The sequence below is a fragment of the Pelmatolapia mariae genome, linkage group LG12 (assembly GCF_036321145.2).
Source record: "Pelmatolapia mariae isolate MD_Pm_ZW linkage group LG12, Pm_UMD_F_2, whole genome shotgun sequence".
NCBI classification, from domain to species: domain Eukaryota; kingdom Metazoa; phylum Chordata; class Actinopteri; order Cichliformes; family Cichlidae; genus Pelmatolapia; species Pelmatolapia mariae.
Window position 1 is genome coordinate 24,734,259 of NC_086237.1, and position 23,840 is coordinate 24,758,098.

The 23,840-nt window shown below is 38.9% G+C and overlaps 2 protein-coding genes across 5 annotated transcripts in view; both read left to right on the top strand.

Moving 5' to 3' along the window:
• Window positions 1–2,860: 2,860 nt before the first annotated feature.
• Window positions 2,861–4,114, top strand: LOC134638293 (C2 calcium-dependent domain-containing protein 4C). The gene has a single exon (XM_063488807.1). It carries the CDS (start codon window positions 2,861–2,863, stop codon window positions 4,112–4,114), a length of 1,254 nt encoding a protein of 417 aa, XP_063344877.1.
• Window positions 4,115–5,943: 1,829 nt separating this feature from the next.
• The window catches only part of vps13a (vacuolar protein sorting 13 homolog A), a 47,962-nt gene continuing 30,065 nt past the window's right edge, over window positions 5,944–23,840 (top strand). For all 4 annotated transcript variants that reach the window (XM_063490447.1, XM_063490448.1, XM_063490449.1 and 1 more), the window contains exons 1-40: window positions 5,944–6,098; window positions 6,864–6,907; window positions 7,006–7,048; window positions 7,149–7,244; window positions 7,523–7,624; window positions 8,837–8,946; window positions 9,145–9,204; window positions 9,293–9,352; window positions 9,667–9,747; window positions 10,053–10,098; window positions 10,488–10,615; window positions 10,806–10,912; window positions 11,072–11,243; window positions 11,919–11,981; window positions 12,473–12,605; window positions 12,724–12,818; window positions 12,966–13,108; window positions 13,215–13,416; window positions 13,512–13,626; window positions 13,978–14,114; window positions 14,210–14,342; window positions 14,735–14,852; window positions 15,172–15,316; window positions 16,002–16,110; window positions 16,210–16,385; window positions 16,734–16,890; window positions 17,027–17,106; window positions 17,212–17,271; window positions 17,483–17,681; window positions 17,883–17,999; window positions 18,172–18,275; window positions 18,474–18,641; window positions 18,862–19,169; window positions 19,285–19,432; window positions 19,560–19,731; window positions 20,018–20,145; window positions 20,277–20,524; window positions 20,669–20,925; window positions 21,223–21,407; window positions 21,577–21,720. In XM_063490447.1, coding sequence (XP_063346517.1) covers window positions 5,999–6,098; window positions 6,864–6,907; window positions 7,006–7,048; window positions 7,149–7,244; window positions 7,523–7,624; window positions 8,837–8,946; window positions 9,145–9,204; window positions 9,293–9,352; window positions 9,667–9,747; window positions 10,053–10,098; window positions 10,488–10,615; window positions 10,806–10,912; window positions 11,072–11,243; window positions 11,919–11,981; window positions 12,473–12,605; window positions 12,724–12,818; window positions 12,966–13,108; window positions 13,215–13,416; window positions 13,512–13,626; window positions 13,978–14,114; window positions 14,210–14,342; window positions 14,735–14,852; window positions 15,172–15,316; window positions 16,002–16,110; window positions 16,210–16,385; window positions 16,734–16,890; window positions 17,027–17,106; window positions 17,212–17,271; window positions 17,483–17,681; window positions 17,883–17,999; window positions 18,172–18,275; window positions 18,474–18,641; window positions 18,862–19,169; window positions 19,285–19,432; window positions 19,560–19,731; window positions 20,018–20,145; window positions 20,277–20,524; window positions 20,669–20,925; window positions 21,223–21,407; window positions 21,577–21,720 — 5,193 coding nt within the window. In that variant the 5' untranslated portion in view covers window positions 5,944–5,998. The remainder of the gene's footprint in view (window positions 6,099–6,863; window positions 6,908–7,005; window positions 7,049–7,148; window positions 7,245–7,522; window positions 7,625–8,836; window positions 8,947–9,144; window positions 9,205–9,292; window positions 9,353–9,666; window positions 9,748–10,052; window positions 10,099–10,487; window positions 10,616–10,805; window positions 10,913–11,071; window positions 11,244–11,918; window positions 11,982–12,472; window positions 12,606–12,723; window positions 12,819–12,965; window positions 13,109–13,214; window positions 13,417–13,511; window positions 13,627–13,977; window positions 14,115–14,209; window positions 14,343–14,734; window positions 14,853–15,171; window positions 15,317–16,001; window positions 16,111–16,209; window positions 16,386–16,733; window positions 16,891–17,026; window positions 17,107–17,211; window positions 17,272–17,482; window positions 17,682–17,882; window positions 18,000–18,171; window positions 18,276–18,473; window positions 18,642–18,861; window positions 19,170–19,284; window positions 19,433–19,559; window positions 19,732–20,017; window positions 20,146–20,276; window positions 20,525–20,668; window positions 20,926–21,222; window positions 21,408–21,576; window positions 21,721–23,840) is intronic.

Here is a 23,840-nt window from a genome sequence, read left to right on the forward strand (position 1 = left end):
ACCTTTAAAGCATTATGGTTGATTAGTTAACATAATATTCCACACACTGAATTAACAAAATGAAGCCTACAAAATATAAATGATTGAATTATCATTTTAAAAATGTTAGGCTCCAGAACAAAAAGGTTTTTACACTAATGCACTCAACAGCGATGGTGCATTTGGCAACAATGTGCCGTTCTCTCGTTAACGTTAATTGGAGCTGTGGCAGCAGTTAAAGGCAAGGTCCTCCTCTGACTCCTAATCATTTAACTCTCCATTACAGAGAGCACTCTGGGTTTTTATTGCTGTAATAAAGTTGATCTTCACTACCACAAAAAGCCTCCTGACCCCTGGGTGATGTGGAGACCCCAGACTCACTGTATTCATCATCTTGATATTGAATTGAATTGAACTGAATCTTTATTTTGAACATCTTTGTCACAGGCTCTGTTTATAGAGGCAGGCACACAGGGTCGGACAATGTTTGTTACTGTAATCTTTACCCAGAACAATAATATACAATCATTTTAATTAAGTAATTAAGGTGTATCTATGTTTTGCGTATGTGCTTGTCTATATGGACAAATCTGACTACCATTTAGTTTTGCAGTTGTTTTATAGATGTTATAATAATAATGAGGCTATACAAAAATATTAACTATAAGTCATGCATTTACCAAAGAGAGGTTTGAGGTACAAAAAATATATTTAATCCATGTATGCCCTCTTGTGGTCAAATAATTAACTGCACAAAAGCCTGTATGTTCATATATATTTTTTAATTATTAATTTTTTTATTAAATAGGATCGATGTAGTTTAACATAGTTCCAGTGGTGACATGAAATTGAATTGCTACTTAAAGCTGTAGCTAATTTACAGGTCTTGGTCTTACATTCACAATACAAATGTTTTTTTGTTTTTGTTTTTTCAATTGTATAAAATCACAAAACCCTACAGATAGAAAACTACAATAAGTGCACATTAACTAGGAAAAAGATAAAGAAATATAATATTAAGGGAAAATTAATTAAGATATGGCTCCTAAAATTCTCAAACTCAAATTTATTTATGGGGCATATTAAAAAGAAAAATACACATTAAAAAAAGTACAAAAGGTGGACTGGAAAAAAAAACAAACAAACAAAAAAGGTTACAGATAAGAAATAATAAAAATACATTTTAGTGGGTGCTAAACAAACAGTCATGGCCTAAAAGGTCAAAAAATGCAAAAAAAAAAAAAAAAAGAAAAAAAGAAAAAAAAAGGATGTATGCACAATTATGAAATTTGCATAATTGAGCTCTTAGTTGCTTTTACTGTGAAAGATTTAATACCTGTAATTAATCTGAGTTTAGTTGGAGGTTTGTCCCACAGATGAGTAGACTTTATGGAAAATGCTGCTGATTGTTCAAATTTAGATCTCCATTGTGCTATTTTAGAGTTGACACTCACCACGTTCCTCATGACTCGTGTTACTGTCTTGTCTCCGGGCGGAATTACGAGCCAGGAAACAATATAATCTAGATTAATGCTTGGTAATGGAAATCTGGTGCTTGTTATCTGGAACGGGAGAAAAATTAAATTACAATCTTGATGTTAACCATCGGGCAGAAAGTGACAAAAGCACATGGACAAGACAAAATGTGTTAGTCAATGAAAATCTGGTTTTTGGTTTCATTGTGTAAGAATGTGATAGTAAAAATGTAGGAAGCAGGTCGTTTAAATCCTGGAAATGTCTGAATAGAATCAAATGAGGAATGAATTCATCTTGAGCTGATTTGGAATGTAACATTAAAATTCAGATCGGAACACAATGGTATCATCATCCATATTTAAATAGTTAAGTTTCACCTTCATGACAACACATAGAGACTGAAGCCTGTATAGACTTTAGGTCAGTTGTGTGTCTGCATTACCAGCTGTTTAAAGGTCAGAGGACCTTTGAGGTGGTGGCTCCTGTCTTTGAACTGCTTTGAACAAGAGGTCAGCTCTCTGTGAAAAGTCGATTATGCTTACGTCATTATGATCAAAATAGCATGTTTCAGTGATCAATCATGTGCTTTAATCACATGACCATCATTCTCTTCAGCACTTTACTACTGATACATTATGTTTTGGGACATCTTTTAATAAATATTCCGAGTGCTCAAGATGTCTTACATGTTTACATGCAGTTATTGGATGTATTTAATGTCATCCATTTGGACAAGTGGAGCATGAGCAAATTAAGAATCCATTAAAATTTGTAGCAAATCTGGATCGGTTTAAAAACACAAAGACAGGGCAGGAGCCATGAACGCATTTTCTGTATATTTTAAATTTGCACTTTACATGTTTGTTTGTAGGTTCATGTGTAATTTAGAGCAGGGTGTGTCTTTGTTGACTGTAACCATTCTTCTTTTATTGTTTAAAACATGGACATTTGAGTAATGATGTAAATTGTCTCAACTTGATGCAAAGCTGACGTCACACCATTCCAGCAAAACTAAATACACATCACTCTGATTTGCCACCCACCCAGAAACACTCATCACTCTGTGTTTGTTATGTGTACTCTTGTGTATGTCTGCTTAGGAAATGTTGCTTAATCCAGGCGGAGGCGTCAGATCAGTCAGACAGAGCCTCACCCTTACCTTTAAAACCTCACTGACACATGTGTCACACACACAGGCAGGTCTCTCTCTGGAGAAAGACACATCACAACCCCACAGGTGAGAAGAAAAAAATTATTTCACCATTTGGCAAAACTGTTTTATTTCTGAAAAGTGTGCTATTCTGTTCCAAGATTTCTATATTTGATTAAATAATACTTTACTCTTGTCACCAAAGGTGGGGAAAAGGGATCTACATTCAAATCCTTAAATCAACATTAAACAGCCATGTGGGTTCTTGAGAAGATCAGGGAGAGCATGGAGAGCCTTCCTCAGGAGTTGAGTCGTTACATTGGAAATAATGAGGAGGATACACTTTTCCCTTCAAAGGCTAGTCTCTCAAGGAATCTGCACAACAATGTCCTAACCCCAGACATGATCCCAGAGTTCTGTCTGCCTCCACGGCTTTGCAGGCAAAGCCCACTGCTAGAAGCTGAGGAAAAGCCACTGTTTGTATTCGGTCAGAACGAGATTCCTAAGAATAGGCAAATTTCAGACACTCCTCATGTAAAGACAAAGGATGTGAAGACAAAAAATGGTGACACATCAGTGGCTTGGAAAGCTACAAAGAAGCCTTTGCCATTCTCTGCAGAGAGCTACGGCCTGGGTGGAATTTATGAGAGCCCCAACACTCGGAGGAAAGAGTCTTTGTTCCACTCAAAACGCCCTGTTTACCTGCTTGATAGAAATATGCCTACTGCAGCACCAAGGCTGGCAAAAGAGACAAATCTTCCCAAGAAAACTTTATCTGGATTCCTTCCGGTGTTTTTATGCAAGAGTATGTCTGAGACAGAAAGCGAGACACCTTCTTCCAGTGACTCTTCTCCCCTCAGTTCACCTTATTGTGTCAAATCCTCCCTTTATGTCTCATCAAGCAGTGGCCGCCTTAAAGGTACAGTATCTTGCCCTTCATTAATTGACAGTAAGGCGGGCAGGAGGAAGTGGAAGAGGGGGGATTTAACAGCCTCACTCAGCAGCCCATCAAGCTTAGAGGAAAACTCAGCCAACCTAACTCCACCAACCCTCCTCCCGATGGATGCTCTGCAGTGCCAGGAAAGACTTCAGCGGGAGCATGTCCTCCCATTGCAGGGCCATGGCAGAGTGCGCCTTTCCGCTGAGCACACCAAATTCTCTGGCAGGACGTCATCATCCTTATCCACAGTCCGAGTACGTGTGGTGTCTGTGGAAGGCCTGTGGAGTGATACTGACCGACAGACACTGAACTGTGCAGTGAGTCTGTGTCTGACTCCCGGGAAGCTGCAACAGCAGGAGAGTGCCACCATCAGGAACTGCCGGAGCCCAGTTTTCAATGAAGATTTCTACTTCACAGAGCTGAGTCAGAAAGATCTAATGGAAATGCAGCTTAGGTTGAAAATAGTGCATAAAGCTGCAGCTGGAACTCTGAGGAGGGGGAAAGTGATTGGAGTGATCACCAAACCTCTGTCTCAGCTGCTTATTTTAAATAAACAGGCAGAAAAATAGTTTTTTGCATCACTTAAAGCCAGCATGAAAACTGCATGTGTTGTATATTACATGTGATAAAATTATGATGTCTTAAAACTGTTAAAATGTATAAAAAGGAAAATGTTAAAAAGGGAGGCAACCAGTGAGAAAATATGTTAGTTAGCAATGAGCTCTTGAGCATAGTAAGGCATGTAGCTGCTAAAGAAGCAGATATTTCTCTCAGCAGAGCTTTAAGTTTAGAGCACACTTACTTTCATCAGATGGTCACAATATGTGCCTACACTGAATGTTAATGTTGCTGTTTAAGATATACAAATAGGCAGCTGTTTGGTAATGTTCAACATAAAACTGTCAGCTCTTCTGTTTCTCTGCTGAACTAAAGAAAGACTAAAAACTAAGAAACATAGACAATAAAACTCAGAAGCACTAGGAAATACCGTAAACAAAGATTTACATATAGAACCCGAATATAATACACCTCTGATACTCAAGAGTACATCATAAAGTCCAGAACCACTCAAAACCATAACAATATGTGTGGCAGCTGGATAGTGTAGTGGTAAGACTACACACCTTTGCAGTGGGAGTCGTAAGTTCCGGTATCCAGTAACATGAGTAGTATGGCTAGATCCCCATGCTAAAACCAAGCCCTGGAGTGGCAAGGCCACGTCTGCAGCCTGTCTGTAGCGCGGACACAAGCATTTCACTACATGTTGTACTCTGTATGATTGTGTATGTGACAAATAAAGGTTGTTTGTTAATATCTATTGGAATTACCCAATACAAGTTAATACTATGAAACTCATTGTCCTTAATTTCAGAAACAGCAATAAAGACTGAAGCAGCAGTTGCCTGAGCTCATATAATAGCAACTAAACGTTATTGCAAGCATTCATTTGGAGTGGTATCAGTTTTATCCAAAAGCTCAACAACACCAACATGAAACAGCATTAGACTTTGTTGCATGTTGGAGTCAGCGAGACTGTGAGATAAGTGAAGCATTTTGAGGAAGCCAGGGAATTTCAGGCTTATGACATAGCGTTTCAAAATACCACACTGACACTCTTTCTTAAAATCTAGCACATATGTCTCAGTGGATTTTAATGCTTTTAAACACACTACTATCATGACTACACAACTAAGGTAATGGTATTATAGTTGTATAAGCACAGAGGAGTTTGGACACATTTAAACTTTTCAATTATCAAAATAATGACATTATATGTCATTATTCTGGTGTGCTGGGATGATCCTCTGATGTGCCTAGGTCAGGTTAACAGGTTAATTTCAGAGCTAGGTGCTTTGTTCTTGTAGAGGAGTCTGTCTGTGTAGCAGAACGTAGGCAAGAAGATGTAATGGGTGTGATGTAATCCATCCTTCCATTCATCCACTGTCTTGCGCTTATCCAAATCAGGGTTGCAAGTGGTAAACCCTACACAGGTTGCTACTTTGTGGCAAGGCTAACACAGACAGACAACCATTTACACTCACATTTACACTTATTAGAACCATTTCAGGCTCACGCGTTAACCTCATCCCGTGTATGTCTTTGAATTGTGTAAGGAAGCCTAAATACCTGGAAAAAACCTCTAAGCATCCCATGGAAAGGCTTGGATTGGTTGGATTCAGACTCCAGGACCTTCTAGGTGTAAGGCAACTGTGCTGTGCAGCTCAGGGCAGTGACTACGCTACTCATAGCCAATTTCCCAAGTATGGGTGTAGTTTATTATTATCCCATTAAATAACGGCTTTGACATTTCTTAGTACTGTTTCCTGAAGTAGCTGTTACAGGTGACGTCAAGCACCGCCCACCCCCGGAAGACGTCCTAATCTGACGCTGAACCTGAACGAGTCCTCATCGGGATGTAAACATGGTGATAGACAGATGAGAGAAACGCCACAATGGTCTTCGAAAGCGTGGTTGTAGATGTCCTCAACCGATTTTTAGGGGACTACGTTGTCAACCTTGACAGCTCGCAGCTAAAGCTCGGCATATGGGGAGGTAACTGAACTTGTGTTTGTCATTTTACTTGGTTAGCTCGCTCTCTAAGCTAGCTAGCTAAATGCTAACGTACGCTAGCCACCAGGCGTATGACACTAACAGCTGAGGAAGCTGTTAGTGTCACTTTATGCGTCCCCAAACCAGTTTAAACTGTTCACCGTGAACGAGACAGTGCAGTCAAATGTTGACAGCGAGATATATTGAAACACAGCGTTATTTCTGATTGCTCCAGTTATCTTTTGTTATCTTGTTTGCTCCCGCAAGTCTGTTTGAGCACTGCATGCATGCGAGCGTCTGGGAATCATGCATTTCGAGGTCACACCCTTTTACACAGCCAGGTTATGACTCGGTACTGTGCTTCATACTAAGTAACCACTCGTTCCAAGAAATCTTTGGCACTGTACACAAATATGAGTATTTGAAAATTGGCTTTAGCCGCTGAACCTGGATCAATTTTTAAAACTAGTAACTAAGTCAAACCATTAAGTACTTTGTTTTACCAAACTTTATCTTAATACCAGCTTCTCTAATCAACAAATGTATAAAAACGAGTTGTCTTTCATAGACTGTTTTACATGAGTAGTATGTCTATGAATAATGTGTTACGATTGATTTGAATTATTGGAGCTCTATGGTGCGAGTTGCATTAAGTCAAAAGTCCTGAAACCTCTTTAATTAGATTGAGTTTCTATATGAGCTACACTTTACCCAAATGGTAAGCCATAATGCTGTTACCATAGTAACAACGTTTTCCTGGCCCTCTAGGTGATGCTGTGCTTAATAATCTTGAAATAAAGGAAAATGCCTTGGTAAGTTGCAGTTAAGTGTGTGAGTAAACAGCATTAGTCATTACATCCTGACATTCACAGATATGTGTTTATTTATTATTCATCGTGCTTTGTTGCAGAGCCAACTTGATATTCCTTTTAAAGTGAAGGCTGGTCATATAGGTAAGACTTACTCTTACTCTGGCTCTTACTGACCATAATTGTTTAGTTTAGTACCTTTGTACAGAAGAACCTTTTCTTACTTGGTTGTTTTTGTGATTAGGGCGTCTCCAACTGAAGATACCATGGAAGAACCTATACACACAATCCGTGGAGGCCACGTTGGATGGTGTCTACCTGCTTATAGTTCCCACAGCAAGTAAGATGATTTCATATGTGCATCAAAATAAACAAATTTGATCCAAGTATTCACAGTAGACATTACAGTGTATAAAATGAATGAAATACCACATTTAGTAGACACACAGTAGCTGAATATTGTTGGACATCTTTGATAAGTTGAGTAAGCCACTTGTGTTAATATGTTTTAAAGATTCAAAAATACATTAAAATAATTTAATTCTATTAAAGTAAAAGTATTTATCAAATATAATAATACAGAAAGATGCACATTTTTTCTGGTGCTATTTCTTTCAGGCATAAAGTATGATGCGGAAAAGGAGGAGAAGCAGCTTCAGGAGGCTCGCCAGAGGGAACTACAGCGGATAGAGCAGACAAAGCTGAAGGCTGCTGAGCAAGGTCAGGGTGCATCTTTATGTTATTTTTTTTAAGCTTTTTTTGTAAACATGTTACTATAGCAAAGCTCCTGAGTGTGTATCTGTTTGTATGGCAATGTTCCCTGTAGGTTTTGTATGAAAACAGCCTTTGTCATGGTCAACAGGTTCTTAGAGAAAAAAAACAACAAATGTTGATATTTCCTGTTGGCTCTCATCTGCTGCTCTCTGGCTGTGTAAACATAAGTCATGCGCTCCAGTGCGTGAGCCAGTGGGCAGTAGAACATTTGGTGTTAATTTTGCATAGACAAACAAGCAATATCAAAATTTATAAAATATGCCATATAGTCACACACACAGATTTAATGTCATATGGTCATGGTTTGTATGGCTGTGAGTTCCTGTGCAGCCAGCGTTTTTCACGCTTTTTCTGTTATGTGTGGTTTAGCACTTGAGTATCACACCACTTCAGCAGTTGTCTTTCCTTCTAGTGGTAGACTGCTGTGTTGCTGTATTTTGGGACAGCCTGGTTTTGTCACTTCAACAATATACGCTTGCCATTAGCTAGAAAAAATCTATCCTTGATAATTGACTTAATAATTGACCACTCATCTTGGACATGAATATCAGGGTATATTTGGGCTCTTAATGATGTCTTTGAACTGGTATTTTTCCAGGTTTGTACAACATACATCTTTGATGAGTTTAAAAAGAAATGGCATTCATTCCATGCCTATGATGAGTGTGTAAACTCCTCACCACAAGTGTATGTGCCTATCTACAAGCTATTCTTTTTATAAGACTATGTCCTCTTTCAAGGTGAAAAGTGTTGTATCTTAATTTCTTAATTTACAGCATGTAGGTGAAAATACAGTCTAGGTTTGTATTGTATTTCTAAATTTAAATAAAAATGTGTACTATTTTTTTTTTCTTTTTTAAAACGTTTTAAGATGCAGCTTTATTAACAGCAATGTGATTCACTGACATTCTTATGTAAGCTAATATTTGCTTACGTGCTAAAAAAGGAAAGGTCAGAAATAATCATTAAAATATTGAAAGTAAAATTTAGTTATCTGTAAAGTTCATCAGGCAGTCATGAGAGCTAAGGCCAGCTGAATGTCATTCCAGTTATACAGAAATACACAGTGAATGTGTATCGAAGGTCCTTTAGAGAAAAGCTTCAGGAATTTTTGGGACCTGCTGGAGCCTCATAACCTAAATTGTTTGCATTTTACAGAGAATCCCAAGCTTGAGAAACAGGACACTTTTATGGAAAAGCTTGTCACTCAGGTCATTAAAAACCTGCAAGTCAAGATCTCTAACATCCACGTGCGCTATGAAGATCATGTGAGTATTCAAGCTGAGTTACCATAATAATGTACAATTTTATCTATGGTCCTGCAAGTTCACACATGTTTCCACTTTAAATGAACTAAACACTGTTTCTAGAGCACGTTACAATAGAAGAACTGATTTTTTTTTTTTGTCTTAACCACACCATAAGGCTTAGCTCTTTATTTTTCTCCTTTTTTTTGTTAATGACAGGTAACAAATCCAAACTGCCCTTTGTCATTTGGAGTGTCACTGAAAAACCTCAGCCTTCAGGTGATGTGTCTTTCCTGTCAAATTATATGCTATTTTACATTTAGATATTAAGCTTTTCATGAACCTCACTGCTTGTTTGACCGTACAGACAGCTGACGAGAAGTGGAGACCCAGTCTTTTAGATGAGAATTCCAAGTTTTTCTTCAAGGTAAGAAATCCAACCATGTTATCTACCTTGTTTACCACCACTGTACAGGTGGTATGGAAGGTAGGTAGGTGTTTTTAATCAAAAATACCACATACACGTTTAATAGCATTTGTTTTTGGCTTTAAAGTAGTTTCCTGAAGTTAAAGACTAACTCTTGGAAAACTTCATTGATTTTTCTTTCAGCAGTGTTATTTCCTCATAACTTTGGAGCATAATCAAAACTTTAAGAAGTCCTTGTCAAACACTGTCAGCTTTTTTCCTTGTAATCGCAAACAGCTTCATCACTGATTGCTTTGTGTTTCTTGTTTTCTCAGCTGGTACAACTAGATAACTTGTTCGCCTACTGGAATGTTAACTCAGTACTTTTCTCCAGTCACACTTCAGATCGGGCCCTGGTGAGTCACTGTATTATTAACGTATTAATATGTACTTGGAATTAGCCATCTCCTATTTTCCTGGAAGACACGATGTTAGTGTTATGTTGTGATCACACAGGGCACAGATCTTTGGTTACACAGGAGTTATGTAAAGGTGTTTCATTTAGCACTATGTCATACACATGATATAGTAGTGGTTTTCTTCCATACATTATAGTTAAATCAAAACAAAAAAGAAATCAAATATGTTAGGAGGCCAAGAAATTAGCAAAGAGAAAAAAACAATATGTAAATAAATCTTCACTTCCTCTGCGTTCTTACAGCAACATCTCCAGAGCAGCATGGACGTCCACTCCTCTCACGACTTCAGTGAGTGTCATTCTTGTGGAACTAAGTTCAAAACACATTACATGACATGCATGAAAAATTTTGCAGACAGAAAGTGATGAAGAAATGATTTGTGATGATATGCAATGACACTGCAGCACCAAAAAAAAACCCTGGGTGATTCACAGAGTTTGATTCACCACCACTGAGTCACGAGACCAGATTTTCAGCACATCTCAACAGATTTTGTTTTCAGTTTCACTTTAAGGCAACAGCTTACATATTTTTGAACTGATAACATTGGTAAAGTTTTTTAAGTTCTTTATAAATAGATGCAAATTTGCCATGTGCAGCACAAAAGGTAGTGAATCCATCTTAATGCTCACATTTGCAATTCTTAAATCATCTTAATTCCTTTTGCTGTTCCACAGTTTTTCGCCCCATTTCAGCTGATGCAAAACTGCGGATGAATCCCAGGTCAGATGTGGATTTCTCCTCCCCTAAAGTGGACCTGATGGTCAATCTCAGAGAGGTGGCAATTGAACTCAACAAAGCCCAGGTGTGTGTGTGTGTGTGTGTGTGTGTGTGTGTGAGAGAGAGATGTTTAAACTTGTATGTGTTAAAGTTTCATTAAAATAGAATATTCTAAGAAAGAGAGAGCTAAAGGATAAACTACATAAACAATGTCAGATAATAACTGCACTAGAGTACTTTGTGATGATGTAATTGCTGACTTCCTGTTATTCCAGTACATTAGCATCTTGGAGCTGCTGTGCTCAGTGGATATGATGTCACGTAATCTGCCATACAGGAAGTACAGACCTGAGGTCCATGTTCACAAGAACACCAAAACATGGTCAGAAGACACTGTCACATGTTTATCACATCATTTCCTCTGTCCTGTCTTTCTGTAATCTTTTTTCAAAAACTAAATCCCATATGTACATGTCATTTACCACATTACATTCGGTCCACTTAGTATTACAAATTGTTACATTGATTCCCTGATTTCCAGGTGGAAGTATGTGATCACAGGCGTCTTGGAGATAGATGTGAAGCCAGGTCTCCACATGTGGTCATGGCAACACATTCGCCGGCACCGGCAGATGGTAAAAAACTACAGAGAGCTCTACAAGATAAAGATCACCAGCAAGAAACCCAGCGATGAGCTTCTCAAAAAATTAGAGGTGGGGTGGAACTAAACTGAACAGGGGAGAGGGAAAAGGGAAGAAGGAAATAGACAGAGAGACCTATGGGACTGTTTGCCTTTCTAGTCTATGTTTTCACATTATTGTCTTAAGACTAAAACATTTGAATTATTATCATTATTATTATTTTTTTTTTTTTTTTATATTTCCCTGCTGCATATAAACATTTTAGACAGGTACAAGTTTTGAGTTTAATTTTATATACTAATATTACCAGTAATTCTGTTTTAATATAATTGTCATACCTGTTGTCACTGTTGTAAGACAAATGCTTGCAAAAGTTGCTTTACTTGACTGTAGTGATCATAATTGAAGGCCTATGTCAAAAGTAAAGCTAATATAATATGGAAGTAATTGATTACAATAGTATTACTTCTCAGTTGCTTTCTAAAGTGATGTCTGTCATATTTCTAGCCATAATTGCTCACAAAGATATCTAGTATTCAAGCCTACAGGGACTGATTGAAGTGCATTAGAGGTTGATGTTGAGTTTTTGAGATAGACTTGAAAATAATTGAATTTAACATTTGAAATTAAATGTGTTCCCAAGTTCTTCTCTATTTTTATTAGTATCGTATTTTCCCAAAAATAGAACTGTAGTAATTGTAGAATCTAGTGAAAGCTCTGATCGATTTCTTTTGTGTTTATTCTTAGAAGCCCGAGAAGACTTTGGATATTTTTAACATCACTTTGGCCAGACAGCAGGCTGAAGTGGAGGTAAGCTTTTTGTATCACATAACTGAGAGAACTTCACTAAGCTTATACACCTTGTGTCTGATTTATGAATTGATCAAACTGTAATGGCTGCATCACATTTTGCGCTTTGTCTTGTGATCTCAAGCTGTTGCACAAATCCATAAAAAAGGACAACAATTTGAGATTCATTGGAACTATGCACAGTACAGTGCCTCTCAGCAGCTTGGTGCTGGCGTATGTTTGTTCCAGCAGGCCACATAGGACCAAATTAGGCACATAACCGATAATTATACATTAAGTAAAGGAATATAGGGGGTTGAGGATTAGGCTGCCATGGTTCCACAAGGTGCAGCACTGTGCCATTAACTGTAAATTTACACATTCTGCACAATTTCTCTTATATGATGCTAACAGATCATTTGTGGGCTGGTCAGGTTTTTTTTCCTTGCCATCTTTCCTCAAAAAGTGAAAAGGGGGAAGCATTTGACATTTTGTTTCGTCTCCTTCTTTAGGCAAGTAAAGCAGGCCTGCGTATTTACCGTCCTGGGATGAAGATGGAGGAAGAAGAGTCTCAGGGTTGGATCAGCTGGATGTGGAACTGGGGGGCACAGCCTGATACAGAAAGAAAAGAAGTTAAGACTGGAGGTAGGTTACAGATAGACATGTACATGTGGAATGTCTTTGTAGTAACAGCCTGTAATATTAGCTTTTTTTACTCCTCCTATGTCCGTTCCATTTATTCTTCTTACCATCTCTGTGTCAGGGTTTGATGAGCTGTTAACCCCTGCTGAGAAAGCCAAACTCTACACTGCCATTGGATACAGCGAGACTGCTGCTAATCCCAACCTGCCAAAGGATGTGAGTCACTTTCCCCCACGACACCCCCTCAATTACTAATAATACACTTCCACTTGGTTATCTGTCGCACAGAAGCAAATATTACAAAGGTAAAAAAACAAGTATTCTGTTACTTTATCTTTATACTTTTTGTGTCATATTTTTTAGTTTGAGAACATGAAGGTCAACTTCCACATGGAGAAGCTGTCCATGTCTATTAAAGATGACAAGGACAAAAACGAGATCATCAGGCTGACTGTGGGAGAGCTGTACTCCACACTCACACAGAGACCTGGAGCACAAGCCATCAAGTTTGTTCCAGCCTTCTAAAACAAAATAACAACTTTGTAGCTGGTCGATAACACTAGGTTGTGTGTGTGTGTGTGTGTGTGTTTTGTTTTGTTTTTTTCTTCCCAGAATCACAGCCAAGCTTACTTTGTTTGAGGTCACTGGCCTCGCCAATAAGCAACCTCCACCAATTCTCCTTTCATCAAGGAAGGCAGCCATAGGAGCAGGGACCCCACTGCTTTGTATCCTGTTTGAGACCAACCCCCTGGACGAGAGCGCTAACCAGCGGCTTCACGTAGAATCACAACCCTTGGAAATCATCTATGATGCTGTGAGTGGTGTCACTGAGTGTGAATGAGCAGCAAAAATAAAAACCCTCAAAAGCAGTACATATATATATTTGACTCTGTCTGTGTGTCTGTGTAGATAACTGTGAACAGCATATCGGCGTTCTTCAGGCCTCCTGATGACATGCAGCTGGATGAGCTCACGAATGCAACCCTGATGAAACTGGAGCAGTTTAGAGACCGCACAGCCACTGGTGAGTTTAAGATGAACTGCAGATATCTGCTATCATGGTTAATCTTCTAGGATCTCTAAGGACTTCTTTGATGGGCGAATGTTTACATTCCTTGTTTAGTCTTCCTGTTTATGCTCTTGAAAGTGATTGTTTCCTGAGGGCTTTGGTCTTTTTTTTTGTTATTGAAGTTTTCCCCTTATTAGAACTTTTAGGTGAATTTGGCATTTAAACATTACTTAAATTAATAGAATCTCAGAGTTCATTACACAAAACCACACATTTAGTTAATTTTATGCATCCCACAACAATAAAATTCACCCACCTTTGGAGACAAAGCTACTATTGATGACCTATTAACATTTTGTATTTCAGGTTTACTGTATGTGATTGAAACACAGAAGGTTCTCGACCTGAAGGTGAACTTGATGGCCTCCTACGTAATCATTCCACAGACCGGTTTTTACAATGGCACTCAGAACATCTTGCTGTTGGATCTCGGTCATTTCAAGGTGGGGAAGTGTCAAATGTGAATAAAGATTGACAGCAGGCTGGAAATCCAAGGTAACTTACCAATATATGCCTTCATGTTTCTGTGCTTTTACAGATGTCCAGTCAAAGCAGGAAACATCTACCTCAGCTGTGTGTGAGTTCCAGCAACATTGAGGACATCATGTCCAGAGCTTACGATAGCTTTGATGTACAGCTTGAAAGCCTACAGTTTCTTTATAGCAAACCAGGTACACACACACACACAGACACACCAACACATTTGTAACACATTGAAGGTTTTTGACTGATAGACATAATGTTGATTGATGAGGTGTTGTTTTTATTCTAACTGCTGTTTAAAAATCACTAAGCTTAAGCTTTGTTTGTATTGATAGGTTTTACACAGCGAAAAAAGTCATACAGACAGCATTGAGGAAATGTCTTTATGAAAGTGATTGGCACTTGTAGCTCTAATGGCTTTACTATGGTTTAGCAAAAAAATATTCCATTGATTTCAGGTATTGTGTCCTGGAAGGGATATTGCTAAACTTACACATTGATCCAACAGAAATATTTCTTGTTTTTACTCTGCCTCTGTTTGGACTCAGTAGAAATATAAAACTTTATCTCGATGTGATAGATGGTAACTGGAAAAAGGCCCGCAAACAGAAACGGTCACCCCTCCACATCCTAGAGCCAGTGGATCTAAAGGTGGTTTTTAGCAGGGCAATGGTCAACAAAGACTCCCGCATGCCAAAGTAAGTATGTTTCTGGTTGACAGTCAACTGATGGTTAAATGAAATCTTTGTAAGAAAATCTGAACTTGCTCTTAACCCTTTTCTTTGGAGAAATTAATACTTTTCTTTTTTTTCCCCCTGAAGAGTTTCACTTTAAAAAAAAAAAAAAAATGCAGTATTAAAGAATGATTCAAACACTAGTAAATATTCATAAATATAGTGCGGGTTCAGATACACAACTAAAAATATTTATCTTGTAAGGACCAGAGCTAAGAGTATTAGGTAAACTAAAGTTTCAGGTTGTAAGTTTTGTATGCATCTTTGTGTATGTGTCTTATAGATATAAGATGTCTGGAGAGCTTCCACTGTTGTCTCTTCGTATTTCTGATGTAAAACTTCGAAGTGTTCTGGAGCTGGTGGACAGCATCCCGCTGCCTGAAAGCAAACCTGCTGCACGTGGCAATGCTCCATCATCAACTCCAAAGGTAAGATCGGAGGGTTATGGAGATGGTCCTCTCCGGATTTCACTAAAATCTCTAAAAACTAGAATCTTGGGAGTCTTGAAGGTTGTGCACATCAGCTGCAAACAAATTAAGCCTTCAATTCTCTTATTAGTAATTACTGTTGTTGTTGTCCTTTACAGTGGTTAGAAAATGACGTAACAAAATAGAAAATTCTATGGATAATTATAGTGGATTTTAAGCATTACATTTTTGGGGCTCTGACCACTCTGAGCTGAGCTTTTGTGATGAAGGAGCCCAGTCTGTAAAGCAGACCTGTATTTTCATTAGGTGATGACTATTATTATTATTATTATTATTATTATTATCATCATTGACTCAGATGGGGTAGAAATCCCTAAACCGCGCGGCACAGGCATTCAGTTGGCAACAGTTGGGTGAACTGAATTATGATGATCGCTGCTGTGAATGAGAAGGAGGCCTCGGCTGAGATGGTTCATTTTTCCCCAATTTAAAAAAAAAAAAAAAAAAACCATCTCAAATTTGAAGGCTTGAGGGTTTTCATTGAATGAATATACAAATAGTTGAATATTGAGGTGGAAGTGCCGGACTAGTAAAAATAAAGATAGATTTTATTACTAACACTCTGGTAATACAACTGTTTTTCTTTCTTTTTTTTTCTTTTTTTTCTTTTTTTTTTTTTTTTTAGCCTAGGCAGTCTTTCACCCCTCATCTCACTCCCAGAAAACCTCTGAACTTTGATCAGCGCTCTTCTCTCATTTTTGAGTCATGTGAGACCATCAGCATCACCTCATTAGGTAAGACACAGTTTTGTTTTGGTCCTACTGCTAAATATCTTTAAAAATCCTGTGTGTATTCCTACCACAGATTGTGTTTATTTTTTAATTATATCCCAGGGTCAGAGGAGGATCTGTTCTATGATGCGCCCAGCTCTCCCATCGGGGATAAACCATTTTTTCCAGACAATCCCATGCCGCTGCGCTATGTCGATGCAAGCAAAAGAAAAAGTCTCATCAAGGAAGATGCACAAAAGAACATGACTGACTTCTTTATGACATTTGAGATCAGTGAGGTACAAAAAGATTTTTTATCCGTTTTTTTTTAATTATATTTAATCCTTACTGACTTCAGATGTAGATATCCAGTGTCAGAGACACTTTATTTGTATTGCCTAATAGTTTCTTTCTTTCTGTTTTCCTGCACAATTAAACATAATTATCAAATTCTGTAAGAATTATTTTTATTTAACCTTGTTATCAGTCATTTTAGTTATTTCTGTGTGAGATAAAAAGAAAATTCAAACTCTGCCTTTTCTCTTTAGCATTCCTTAGTTAAATTTCTCCACCTCCTTTTATTTTTGTGACCACCTTTATCATCATCTTTCCCATTTTTCCATCGTCTCTCTGTCCTCTTTGTCCAGTTTTCTGTTCAGCTCTGTCGTTTGTCTGGAAATATGGAGGTTACGGTGCTCCACTTAGACATAGAGGGTCTGGGCACTGAGCTGAAGCTGCGCACCTTTGACATGACGTCTAATACCTACTTGCGAGAGATCTGCCTCAAGTGTCCTGAATACATGGGTCAGTAGATACCAGCAATGCCTTAATTTTTGTTAAACATTTGATGATTACAATTATCCTAATAAAAATGTGCAAATCATCAGGGCAGTCTTTGCTTAATTTTTTATTAGGTATGCTTTGTTTTTTCCTTGCACAGATTCTGAAGACAAGCAAGTACAGCTGATCACCACACTGGACAACAAAGAAGTCGACCTGCTCACGCTGGAGTATATCAAAGTAATATGGGATACGTTGCGTGAAAACATTTCAGAATATTTTCTATAAATATTTTAAAACTGTGGTAAATCACCTTAATATTAAAGATTGGATGAATTTTTCTAGGCTGACAAGAATGGTCCCGACTTCAAGTCTCAATATAATAACACTGAGCAGCTCATCAAGGTGAGGGAAATGTTAATAACCTAGCAATAATATTTTTTTTATTTACTTAATGTTCCCATTGTGTTATTTATAGCATGTTGTTATTTAGGGCACGCTGAGAGATGATGAAAATGCCACAGTTAACAGCAGTGTTTCTTCTACAGTAATTATTAATAATGGGTAGAAGAATCACAATATCATTTGACACAAAAAGGTTCATTTTCTTCATCAGGTGACCTTTTCATCACTGGATGTTCACCTCCATACGGAGGCTCTCCTCAATACCATGAACTTCCTCAGTAAGCTCCTTCCTGAATCTAATAAGAAGGAAGGACAGCAGGAGGAGCTTCCCACTATCCCTGAGGAAGACTATGCTGAAGCAGAGAAGGAGGGAGAGAAGAAGGAGGAAACTGCTGTAGCCAAGAAAAAACGTAACTGATATTATCTGCACGCTGTTATTGTCTCACCGTTTATGAGAACACTGTACTACTAGAGCAGATATTTCACAGTTAATGAAACTGATTTTCAGAGCAGTATCAAAGGTTAAATGTTACACTGGAAATACCTTTCCTTTTTTGCAGCTGTTCACAGGTAATGTCTTTATTTCTTGTCCTTCACCTTTTTTTCCCCAGCTTCAAAAAGGTCGAAATTTGCAGATGTGGTTAATCTGCATATCAAAACTGATCTCCGCTGCCTTAAAGTTTTCATTCGAGGACAGAAGGCCAGGATCTCAGAGATCAGTATTGAAGGTATGAAAGGAAGAGTTTTCTGTGTACTAGGTACTCTGGCAGTGCTTTCAATAGGATTTATTAAGTGTTTATTGTTTCTGCTATACTCTACTGTATATAGAGTTTTCTAATGAACCTTTTCTGGTCAAATCTTCAATTCATTGTACAACTTGGGGCTTTCATAATTGTCTAGGTTTGGTTTCCGAGGTCCTGATGAGGAAGAAGGGGATGGAGGTTTCGGCCAAATTGAAGAACATTGTGATTCTGGACTGTAACAAAGAGGCTTTTTACAAAAAGGTATCAAATGCCAGTGCTTATGAATATTTACCATTGTACTTTAAAAAAATACAAAAGAAATGGTCATTGTTTCCCGCATTGATATTTCTGGTCTTCATTTGTTATGTTTTTTTGTGTTACTTGCTGATCATGTGGCACAGGCAAATCTGAATAACAACTTTTTAACTTCTTTTTCTGTGCCACTCTGTTTTTTTCTAGGCTGTTTCCATAGCGGATAAGGAAGTGTTTCACTTCCACATGGTGAACTATACAGATGCGACTGAAGGAGATGCCTATCTGGACATGTCTAACGTTGACACTACTGTTACACTGAGTGTGGGCTGCATTCAGGTCATCTTCCTCAACAAGTTTCTCTCATCTATACTGGTAAGAATCACTTTTCTGGGCAGAATTAATCTGTTGCTCTTATCAATTTTTGTTCACATGTAAAACTCTAAAGTGGTATTTTAATTTGTTAGATAAGGTAATAATAAAATTATAAGTCATAAGCATAATTATTTACGTTACCTCTGTATATTTCTGCATTCCAACTTGATCTTATTAATTTTTCTCCATACATATTTTTCCCCACCCCATCTCCTTACAGGAGTTTGTCAATAACTTCCAGGAGGCTAAAGAGGCACTAACTGAGGTAACAGTTCAGGCTGCGGAAAAAGCAGCGTCAGGCGTGAAAGAACTGGCTGAACGGACCACTCGGATCGCTCTTGATGTCCACTTCAATGCACCCGTCATCTTCCTCCCCCAGTCCTCTTCTTCATCAAATGTCATTGTAGCTGACCTTGGTCTGCTTTCTATCAAAAATCGTTTTGCCAAGCAACCCTGTAAATCAGATGCCAGCATCCCACCTGTTGTGGATATAATGACTGTGAGACTGACTGACCTTAAGATGTACAGGTCAGTTTCTGTGGGAGGTATTATTTAAAAAAATATGCATGCTTGTGTTTGTGATTGATTGGAATTTGCAGTATTCCGATAGACCTTTGTAAATCTATGTTTTTGTTGCTTTCAGAGTCAAATTTAAAAATGAACGTTTTGAAGAAGAGATCCAACTGCTGAAGCCAGTGAGCCTAGACTTGGAAATCCGTAGAAATCTATCTTCCAGCTGGTACCACGAAATACCTGACATAGATATTGGGGTCCATCTAAAGCCCATGAGTGTAAGTATATATATTCATATATCTTACCTGTTTGGTTTTTCTGATTTTTAATCCCACGATTGTGTAGAGGCTTATATTGAGAATTAAAAATAGTTTTATCAACATCATCTCTCTTTGTTCCCAACAGCTGCTCCTATGCCAGAATGACATGATCATTGTCCTGAGGACTCTGAACGAGAACCTGTCAGAGAAGTCTGATGCTGGTCCACCTCCAGCTGCTCTGCCTGCCACTGACCCGTCCTCTGACTCTGTATCCAACAAAGACTCCCAGGAGTCTGGGACCACTGGACCACCCAGCAGTAAGTTGTTGTTGTTGTATATGGTTATGTGTGTTTGGTAGAGCTTTAAATATAGACATATGATTTAACAGCCTGGTCAGATAACTAAGTTTTTACCAAAAAAAACAACAGAAAACAAAAAACAGATGAGTTGTTGTTTGACAGGGCAGACTTACACAAAACTATGTAGCTAATGAAATCTGAAACATGTTCTCCTTGATTAGTGCACAATAGTGCACAATTCTGACTAAAATCCAGTAGCTTGTCTTTTAATCTGAACTCTGCGCTCTGATTATGCTGTTAATAGGTAACACAGTGGTGACAGCTGCTGTTGTAGAGACACAGAAAAACAGCAAGCTGAAAAAGAACACGCTGAAATTAAACTTCAAGTTTGACTCATTGACTGTGGTTCTGTACAGCTCCAACGAAGATAAGGTAATGCCAAGTCTGTTACATAAGTACAAACATACACAAGTCATAACTACATCATAGAATTAGGCTTGTCAGCCTGTATTTTGTGAGGCACGTTTAGTAAAGAAAGTCTGTGTAATTTCTGTTTTTAATAGCAGTTAGAACCACAACGTGAGCTGTCAGGCCCACATCATGACCAGTCACACCCACAACATGAGCGATCAGACCCACAACATGAGCGGTCAGATCCACATGATGAGCAGCTGAAGCTGGCAGAATTTACTTTGGGCACAATCTACACCTCTGTCCACATGTACTCCGACAGCTCCATGAAGGCCTCAGTACAACTTGCTGAATGCCTTCTAGACGACAAGAGGCCAAAAGCCAAAAGTATCACCCCAAGGTACGGCTACCACTTATAAAGCTAGTGACACATTTAGACTCGAAACACAAAAAAAAAAGCCATATCTTGACGGATCAGTGTATAGTAAATCATTTTATTGTGTTCACACTTTTTTTCTAATAGTCCTATTTTGATTTTCTCTAGGATGATGGCAATGTGTCCTGGTGCAGAACAGAACAACATGGTGGAAGTGAGCTATCGTCAAACCCGTGAAAGCACCACTTTAGATACAGTGGTGCAGGATGTGTATCTATGTGCCAGCATGGAATTTCTGCTCACGGTGGCCGATATCTTCCTTAAGGCCACCCAGCAGGGTTTTGCCCAAGTGCCACAACCCAAGAACAGTACTGGTGCTGGCGATAAGAAGAACATTAACTCATCGGTCACATCTAAAGAGTCTGGTGAGTTGACTTTATCAGTTTTAATCTAGTTAACTGAAATCATGTCAGTTCTCTTAATCGACAAGCTTAAACTGCCAAATTATGCCCATCTTTGTTTTGCCTTATGTTTATAAAACTTTCATTTTTGACTATTTCATTACAATACAACTTTTTATAGATGCTTTAAGATAATAACTTAGATGTTATATACGTGTATATAGTGAGTCTAGATTATGAGTTTTGTGATTATCAAGTTAAACTGGCTTATTCTAATTATTTAACGTGAAGTTTTACTCTAATGCTCTCTGTGCCTCCTAGCTACAGCTACAGCCACGGTAACAAAGACAGAAATGAATGTTGTGGTGCGAAACCCAGAGATTGTATTTGTAGCTGACCTGACTCGTGATGACGCCCCAGCTCTGGTGATGACCACATATTGTGAACTAGTAATGAAAAATGGTGCAGAAGGATCACGGATGACTGCTGTTATCAAGGACCTCAAGGTTTATATTTGGATTGTATTGTGGTAGTCAGAATTGCATGTTCAAAGAATTCAAAATTATGTATCCAGAGGAAAATGTTAATATTCCTTAACACATATTTAAAATGAAATATGATTAGGTTGGGGTTTTTTTGTTTTTTGTTTTTTTAAACTGGTCACTTTTGTTGTAGGTTGTTGCCTGTCCATTCTTAAGACAAAAGAGGAGAAACAATGTGACTACAGTGCTTCAGCCATGTCAGGTGTACTTCGAAAGTACTCAGTCTCCAACCTCCCCTCAGGCTATGGAGGTCACCATCAACGCTCTCTCACTTAAGGTATTTGTTTTGTTATTATTACATGTGGCTGCATATTTTCTTCTTCAAATTGAAATAATTGTGTTTTTGTTGTAGTTCCAACTTCTTTGTTGTTAGCAAATGAAAGCTTTTTTTTTTAAAATTTGAACTTTTTGGGGTTAAACCACTGCCTTGTATGCATGCTTAATTAAATGAGACAGAAAGTCAGTCCCTACATCTGGTTATGGCAGTGTGATACCTTTGAAATACAGTTTTTTAATAAAAAAAAAGTTTCAGACTTTTGTTTCCTTGTAATGGATATAATAAGGAGGCATATTATTGTTGCTCTAACAGGACTGTATCTGCACTTGTTGATGAAAATTGTATCAAATGAAAGCAAATTTTAAAAGCAAGAAATTTATTTCTGTCATGCAGAAATGCTTAACCTTAAGTAGCTTGCCCTACTACGCAGTCATTAGTTAAATATCTGGCATAGCAGCATGTCTCAACATCCAGTATAGACTAGCTATCTTAATTCTCAATAGACAGGAGTGTTTAGCTAACTTCTCCATCACTGGCGCAAGCTGGTTTTGTTTTTTTTGTTTTTTTCGCCTAATCCTGAACCCAAGTCTTCATCATAGGCCACAATAAGATAAGATAAGATGACCTTTATTAGTCCCACAGGTGGGAAATTTGTTTCGTTACAGCAAAAGTGCAAAGTTATGTAGCAGAAATTAGAAAACACTGGAATGGAATAAAATAAAATACTATATACAGTAGAATAAAATAGAATACAAATGCTATATACAACGGAGTAAGAAAATACCAAAGTACAACTTTGTCAGAAAAAGAATTGCACATATAGCAGTCTTATTGCACATGTGTGGGTTTGTGTGGGTTTGATCAGCTGCAGAAGTCTTTGTTGTAGAGTCTGACAGGGAGGAAAGACCTGCGAAATCTCTCCGTCCCACATCGTGGGTGCCGCAGCCTGCCACTGAAGGAGCTGCTCAGTGCTGTCAGAGTCTCCTGCATGGGGTGGGAGATGTTGTCCAACAGGGATGACAGCTTAGCCGCCATTCTCCTGTCACTCACCACCTCCACTGGGTCCAGAGGGCATCCTAGAACAGAGCTGGCCCTTCTGATCAGCCTGTTCAGTCTCTTCCTGTCCCCAGCAGAGATGTTGCCGCCCCAGCAGACCGCACCATAAAAGATGGTTGAGGCCACCACAGAGTCATAGAAGGTCTTCAGGAGTGGGCCCTTCACTCCAAAAGACCTGAGTCTCCGCAGCAGGTACAGCCTGCTCTGCCCTTTCCTGTAGAGGGCGTCTAAGTTATGAGTCCAGTCCAGTTTATTGTTCAGATGAACACCAAGGTACCTGTAGCTGTCCACAGCCTCGATGTCCATACCTTGGATGTTCAGTGGTTGCAGTGGAGGATGTTTGTGCCTGTGGAAGTCTACCACCAGCTCCTTGGTTTTACTAGTGTTGATCTGGAGGTAGTTCAGCTGGCACCAGTCCACAAAGTCTTGGGTCAGTTCTCTGTACTCCTTGTCGTCCCCATCAGTGATGAGGCCGACTATTGCAGAGTCATCAGAGAACTTCTGCAGGAAGCACTGGGTGGAGTTGTGGGAGAAGTCTGCAGTGTAGATGGTGAAGAGGAACGGAGCCAGAACCGTTCCCTGTGGGGCCCCCGTACTGCAGACGACCCTGTCCGACACACAGCCCTGAGTCCTCACATACTGTGGTCGGTCGGTGAGGTAGTCTAAAATCCAGGTAGTGAGGTGATGGTCCACTCCTGAGTTCTCCAGCTTGTCCTTCAGAACCGAGGGAAGAATAGTGTTGAAGGCACTGGAGAAATCAAAGAACATGATTCTCACAGTGCTCCCAGCGGTCTCCAGGTGAGAGAGGGAACGATGTAGGAGGTGGATGACGGCATCATCCGCTCCAATGCCAGGCTGGTAGGCAAACTGAAGTGGGTCCAGTGATGAGCTCACCAGGCGCCGAAGCTGAGCCAGGACCAGCCGCTCCGGGGTCTTCATCAGGTGGGATGTCAGAGCCACCGGCCTGTAGCAGTTGAGGTCCTTGGGGCATGAAGTCTTTGGCACTGGTACAACACAGGAGGTTTTCCAGAGCTGTGGGACTCTTCCCAGCCTCAGGCTCAGGT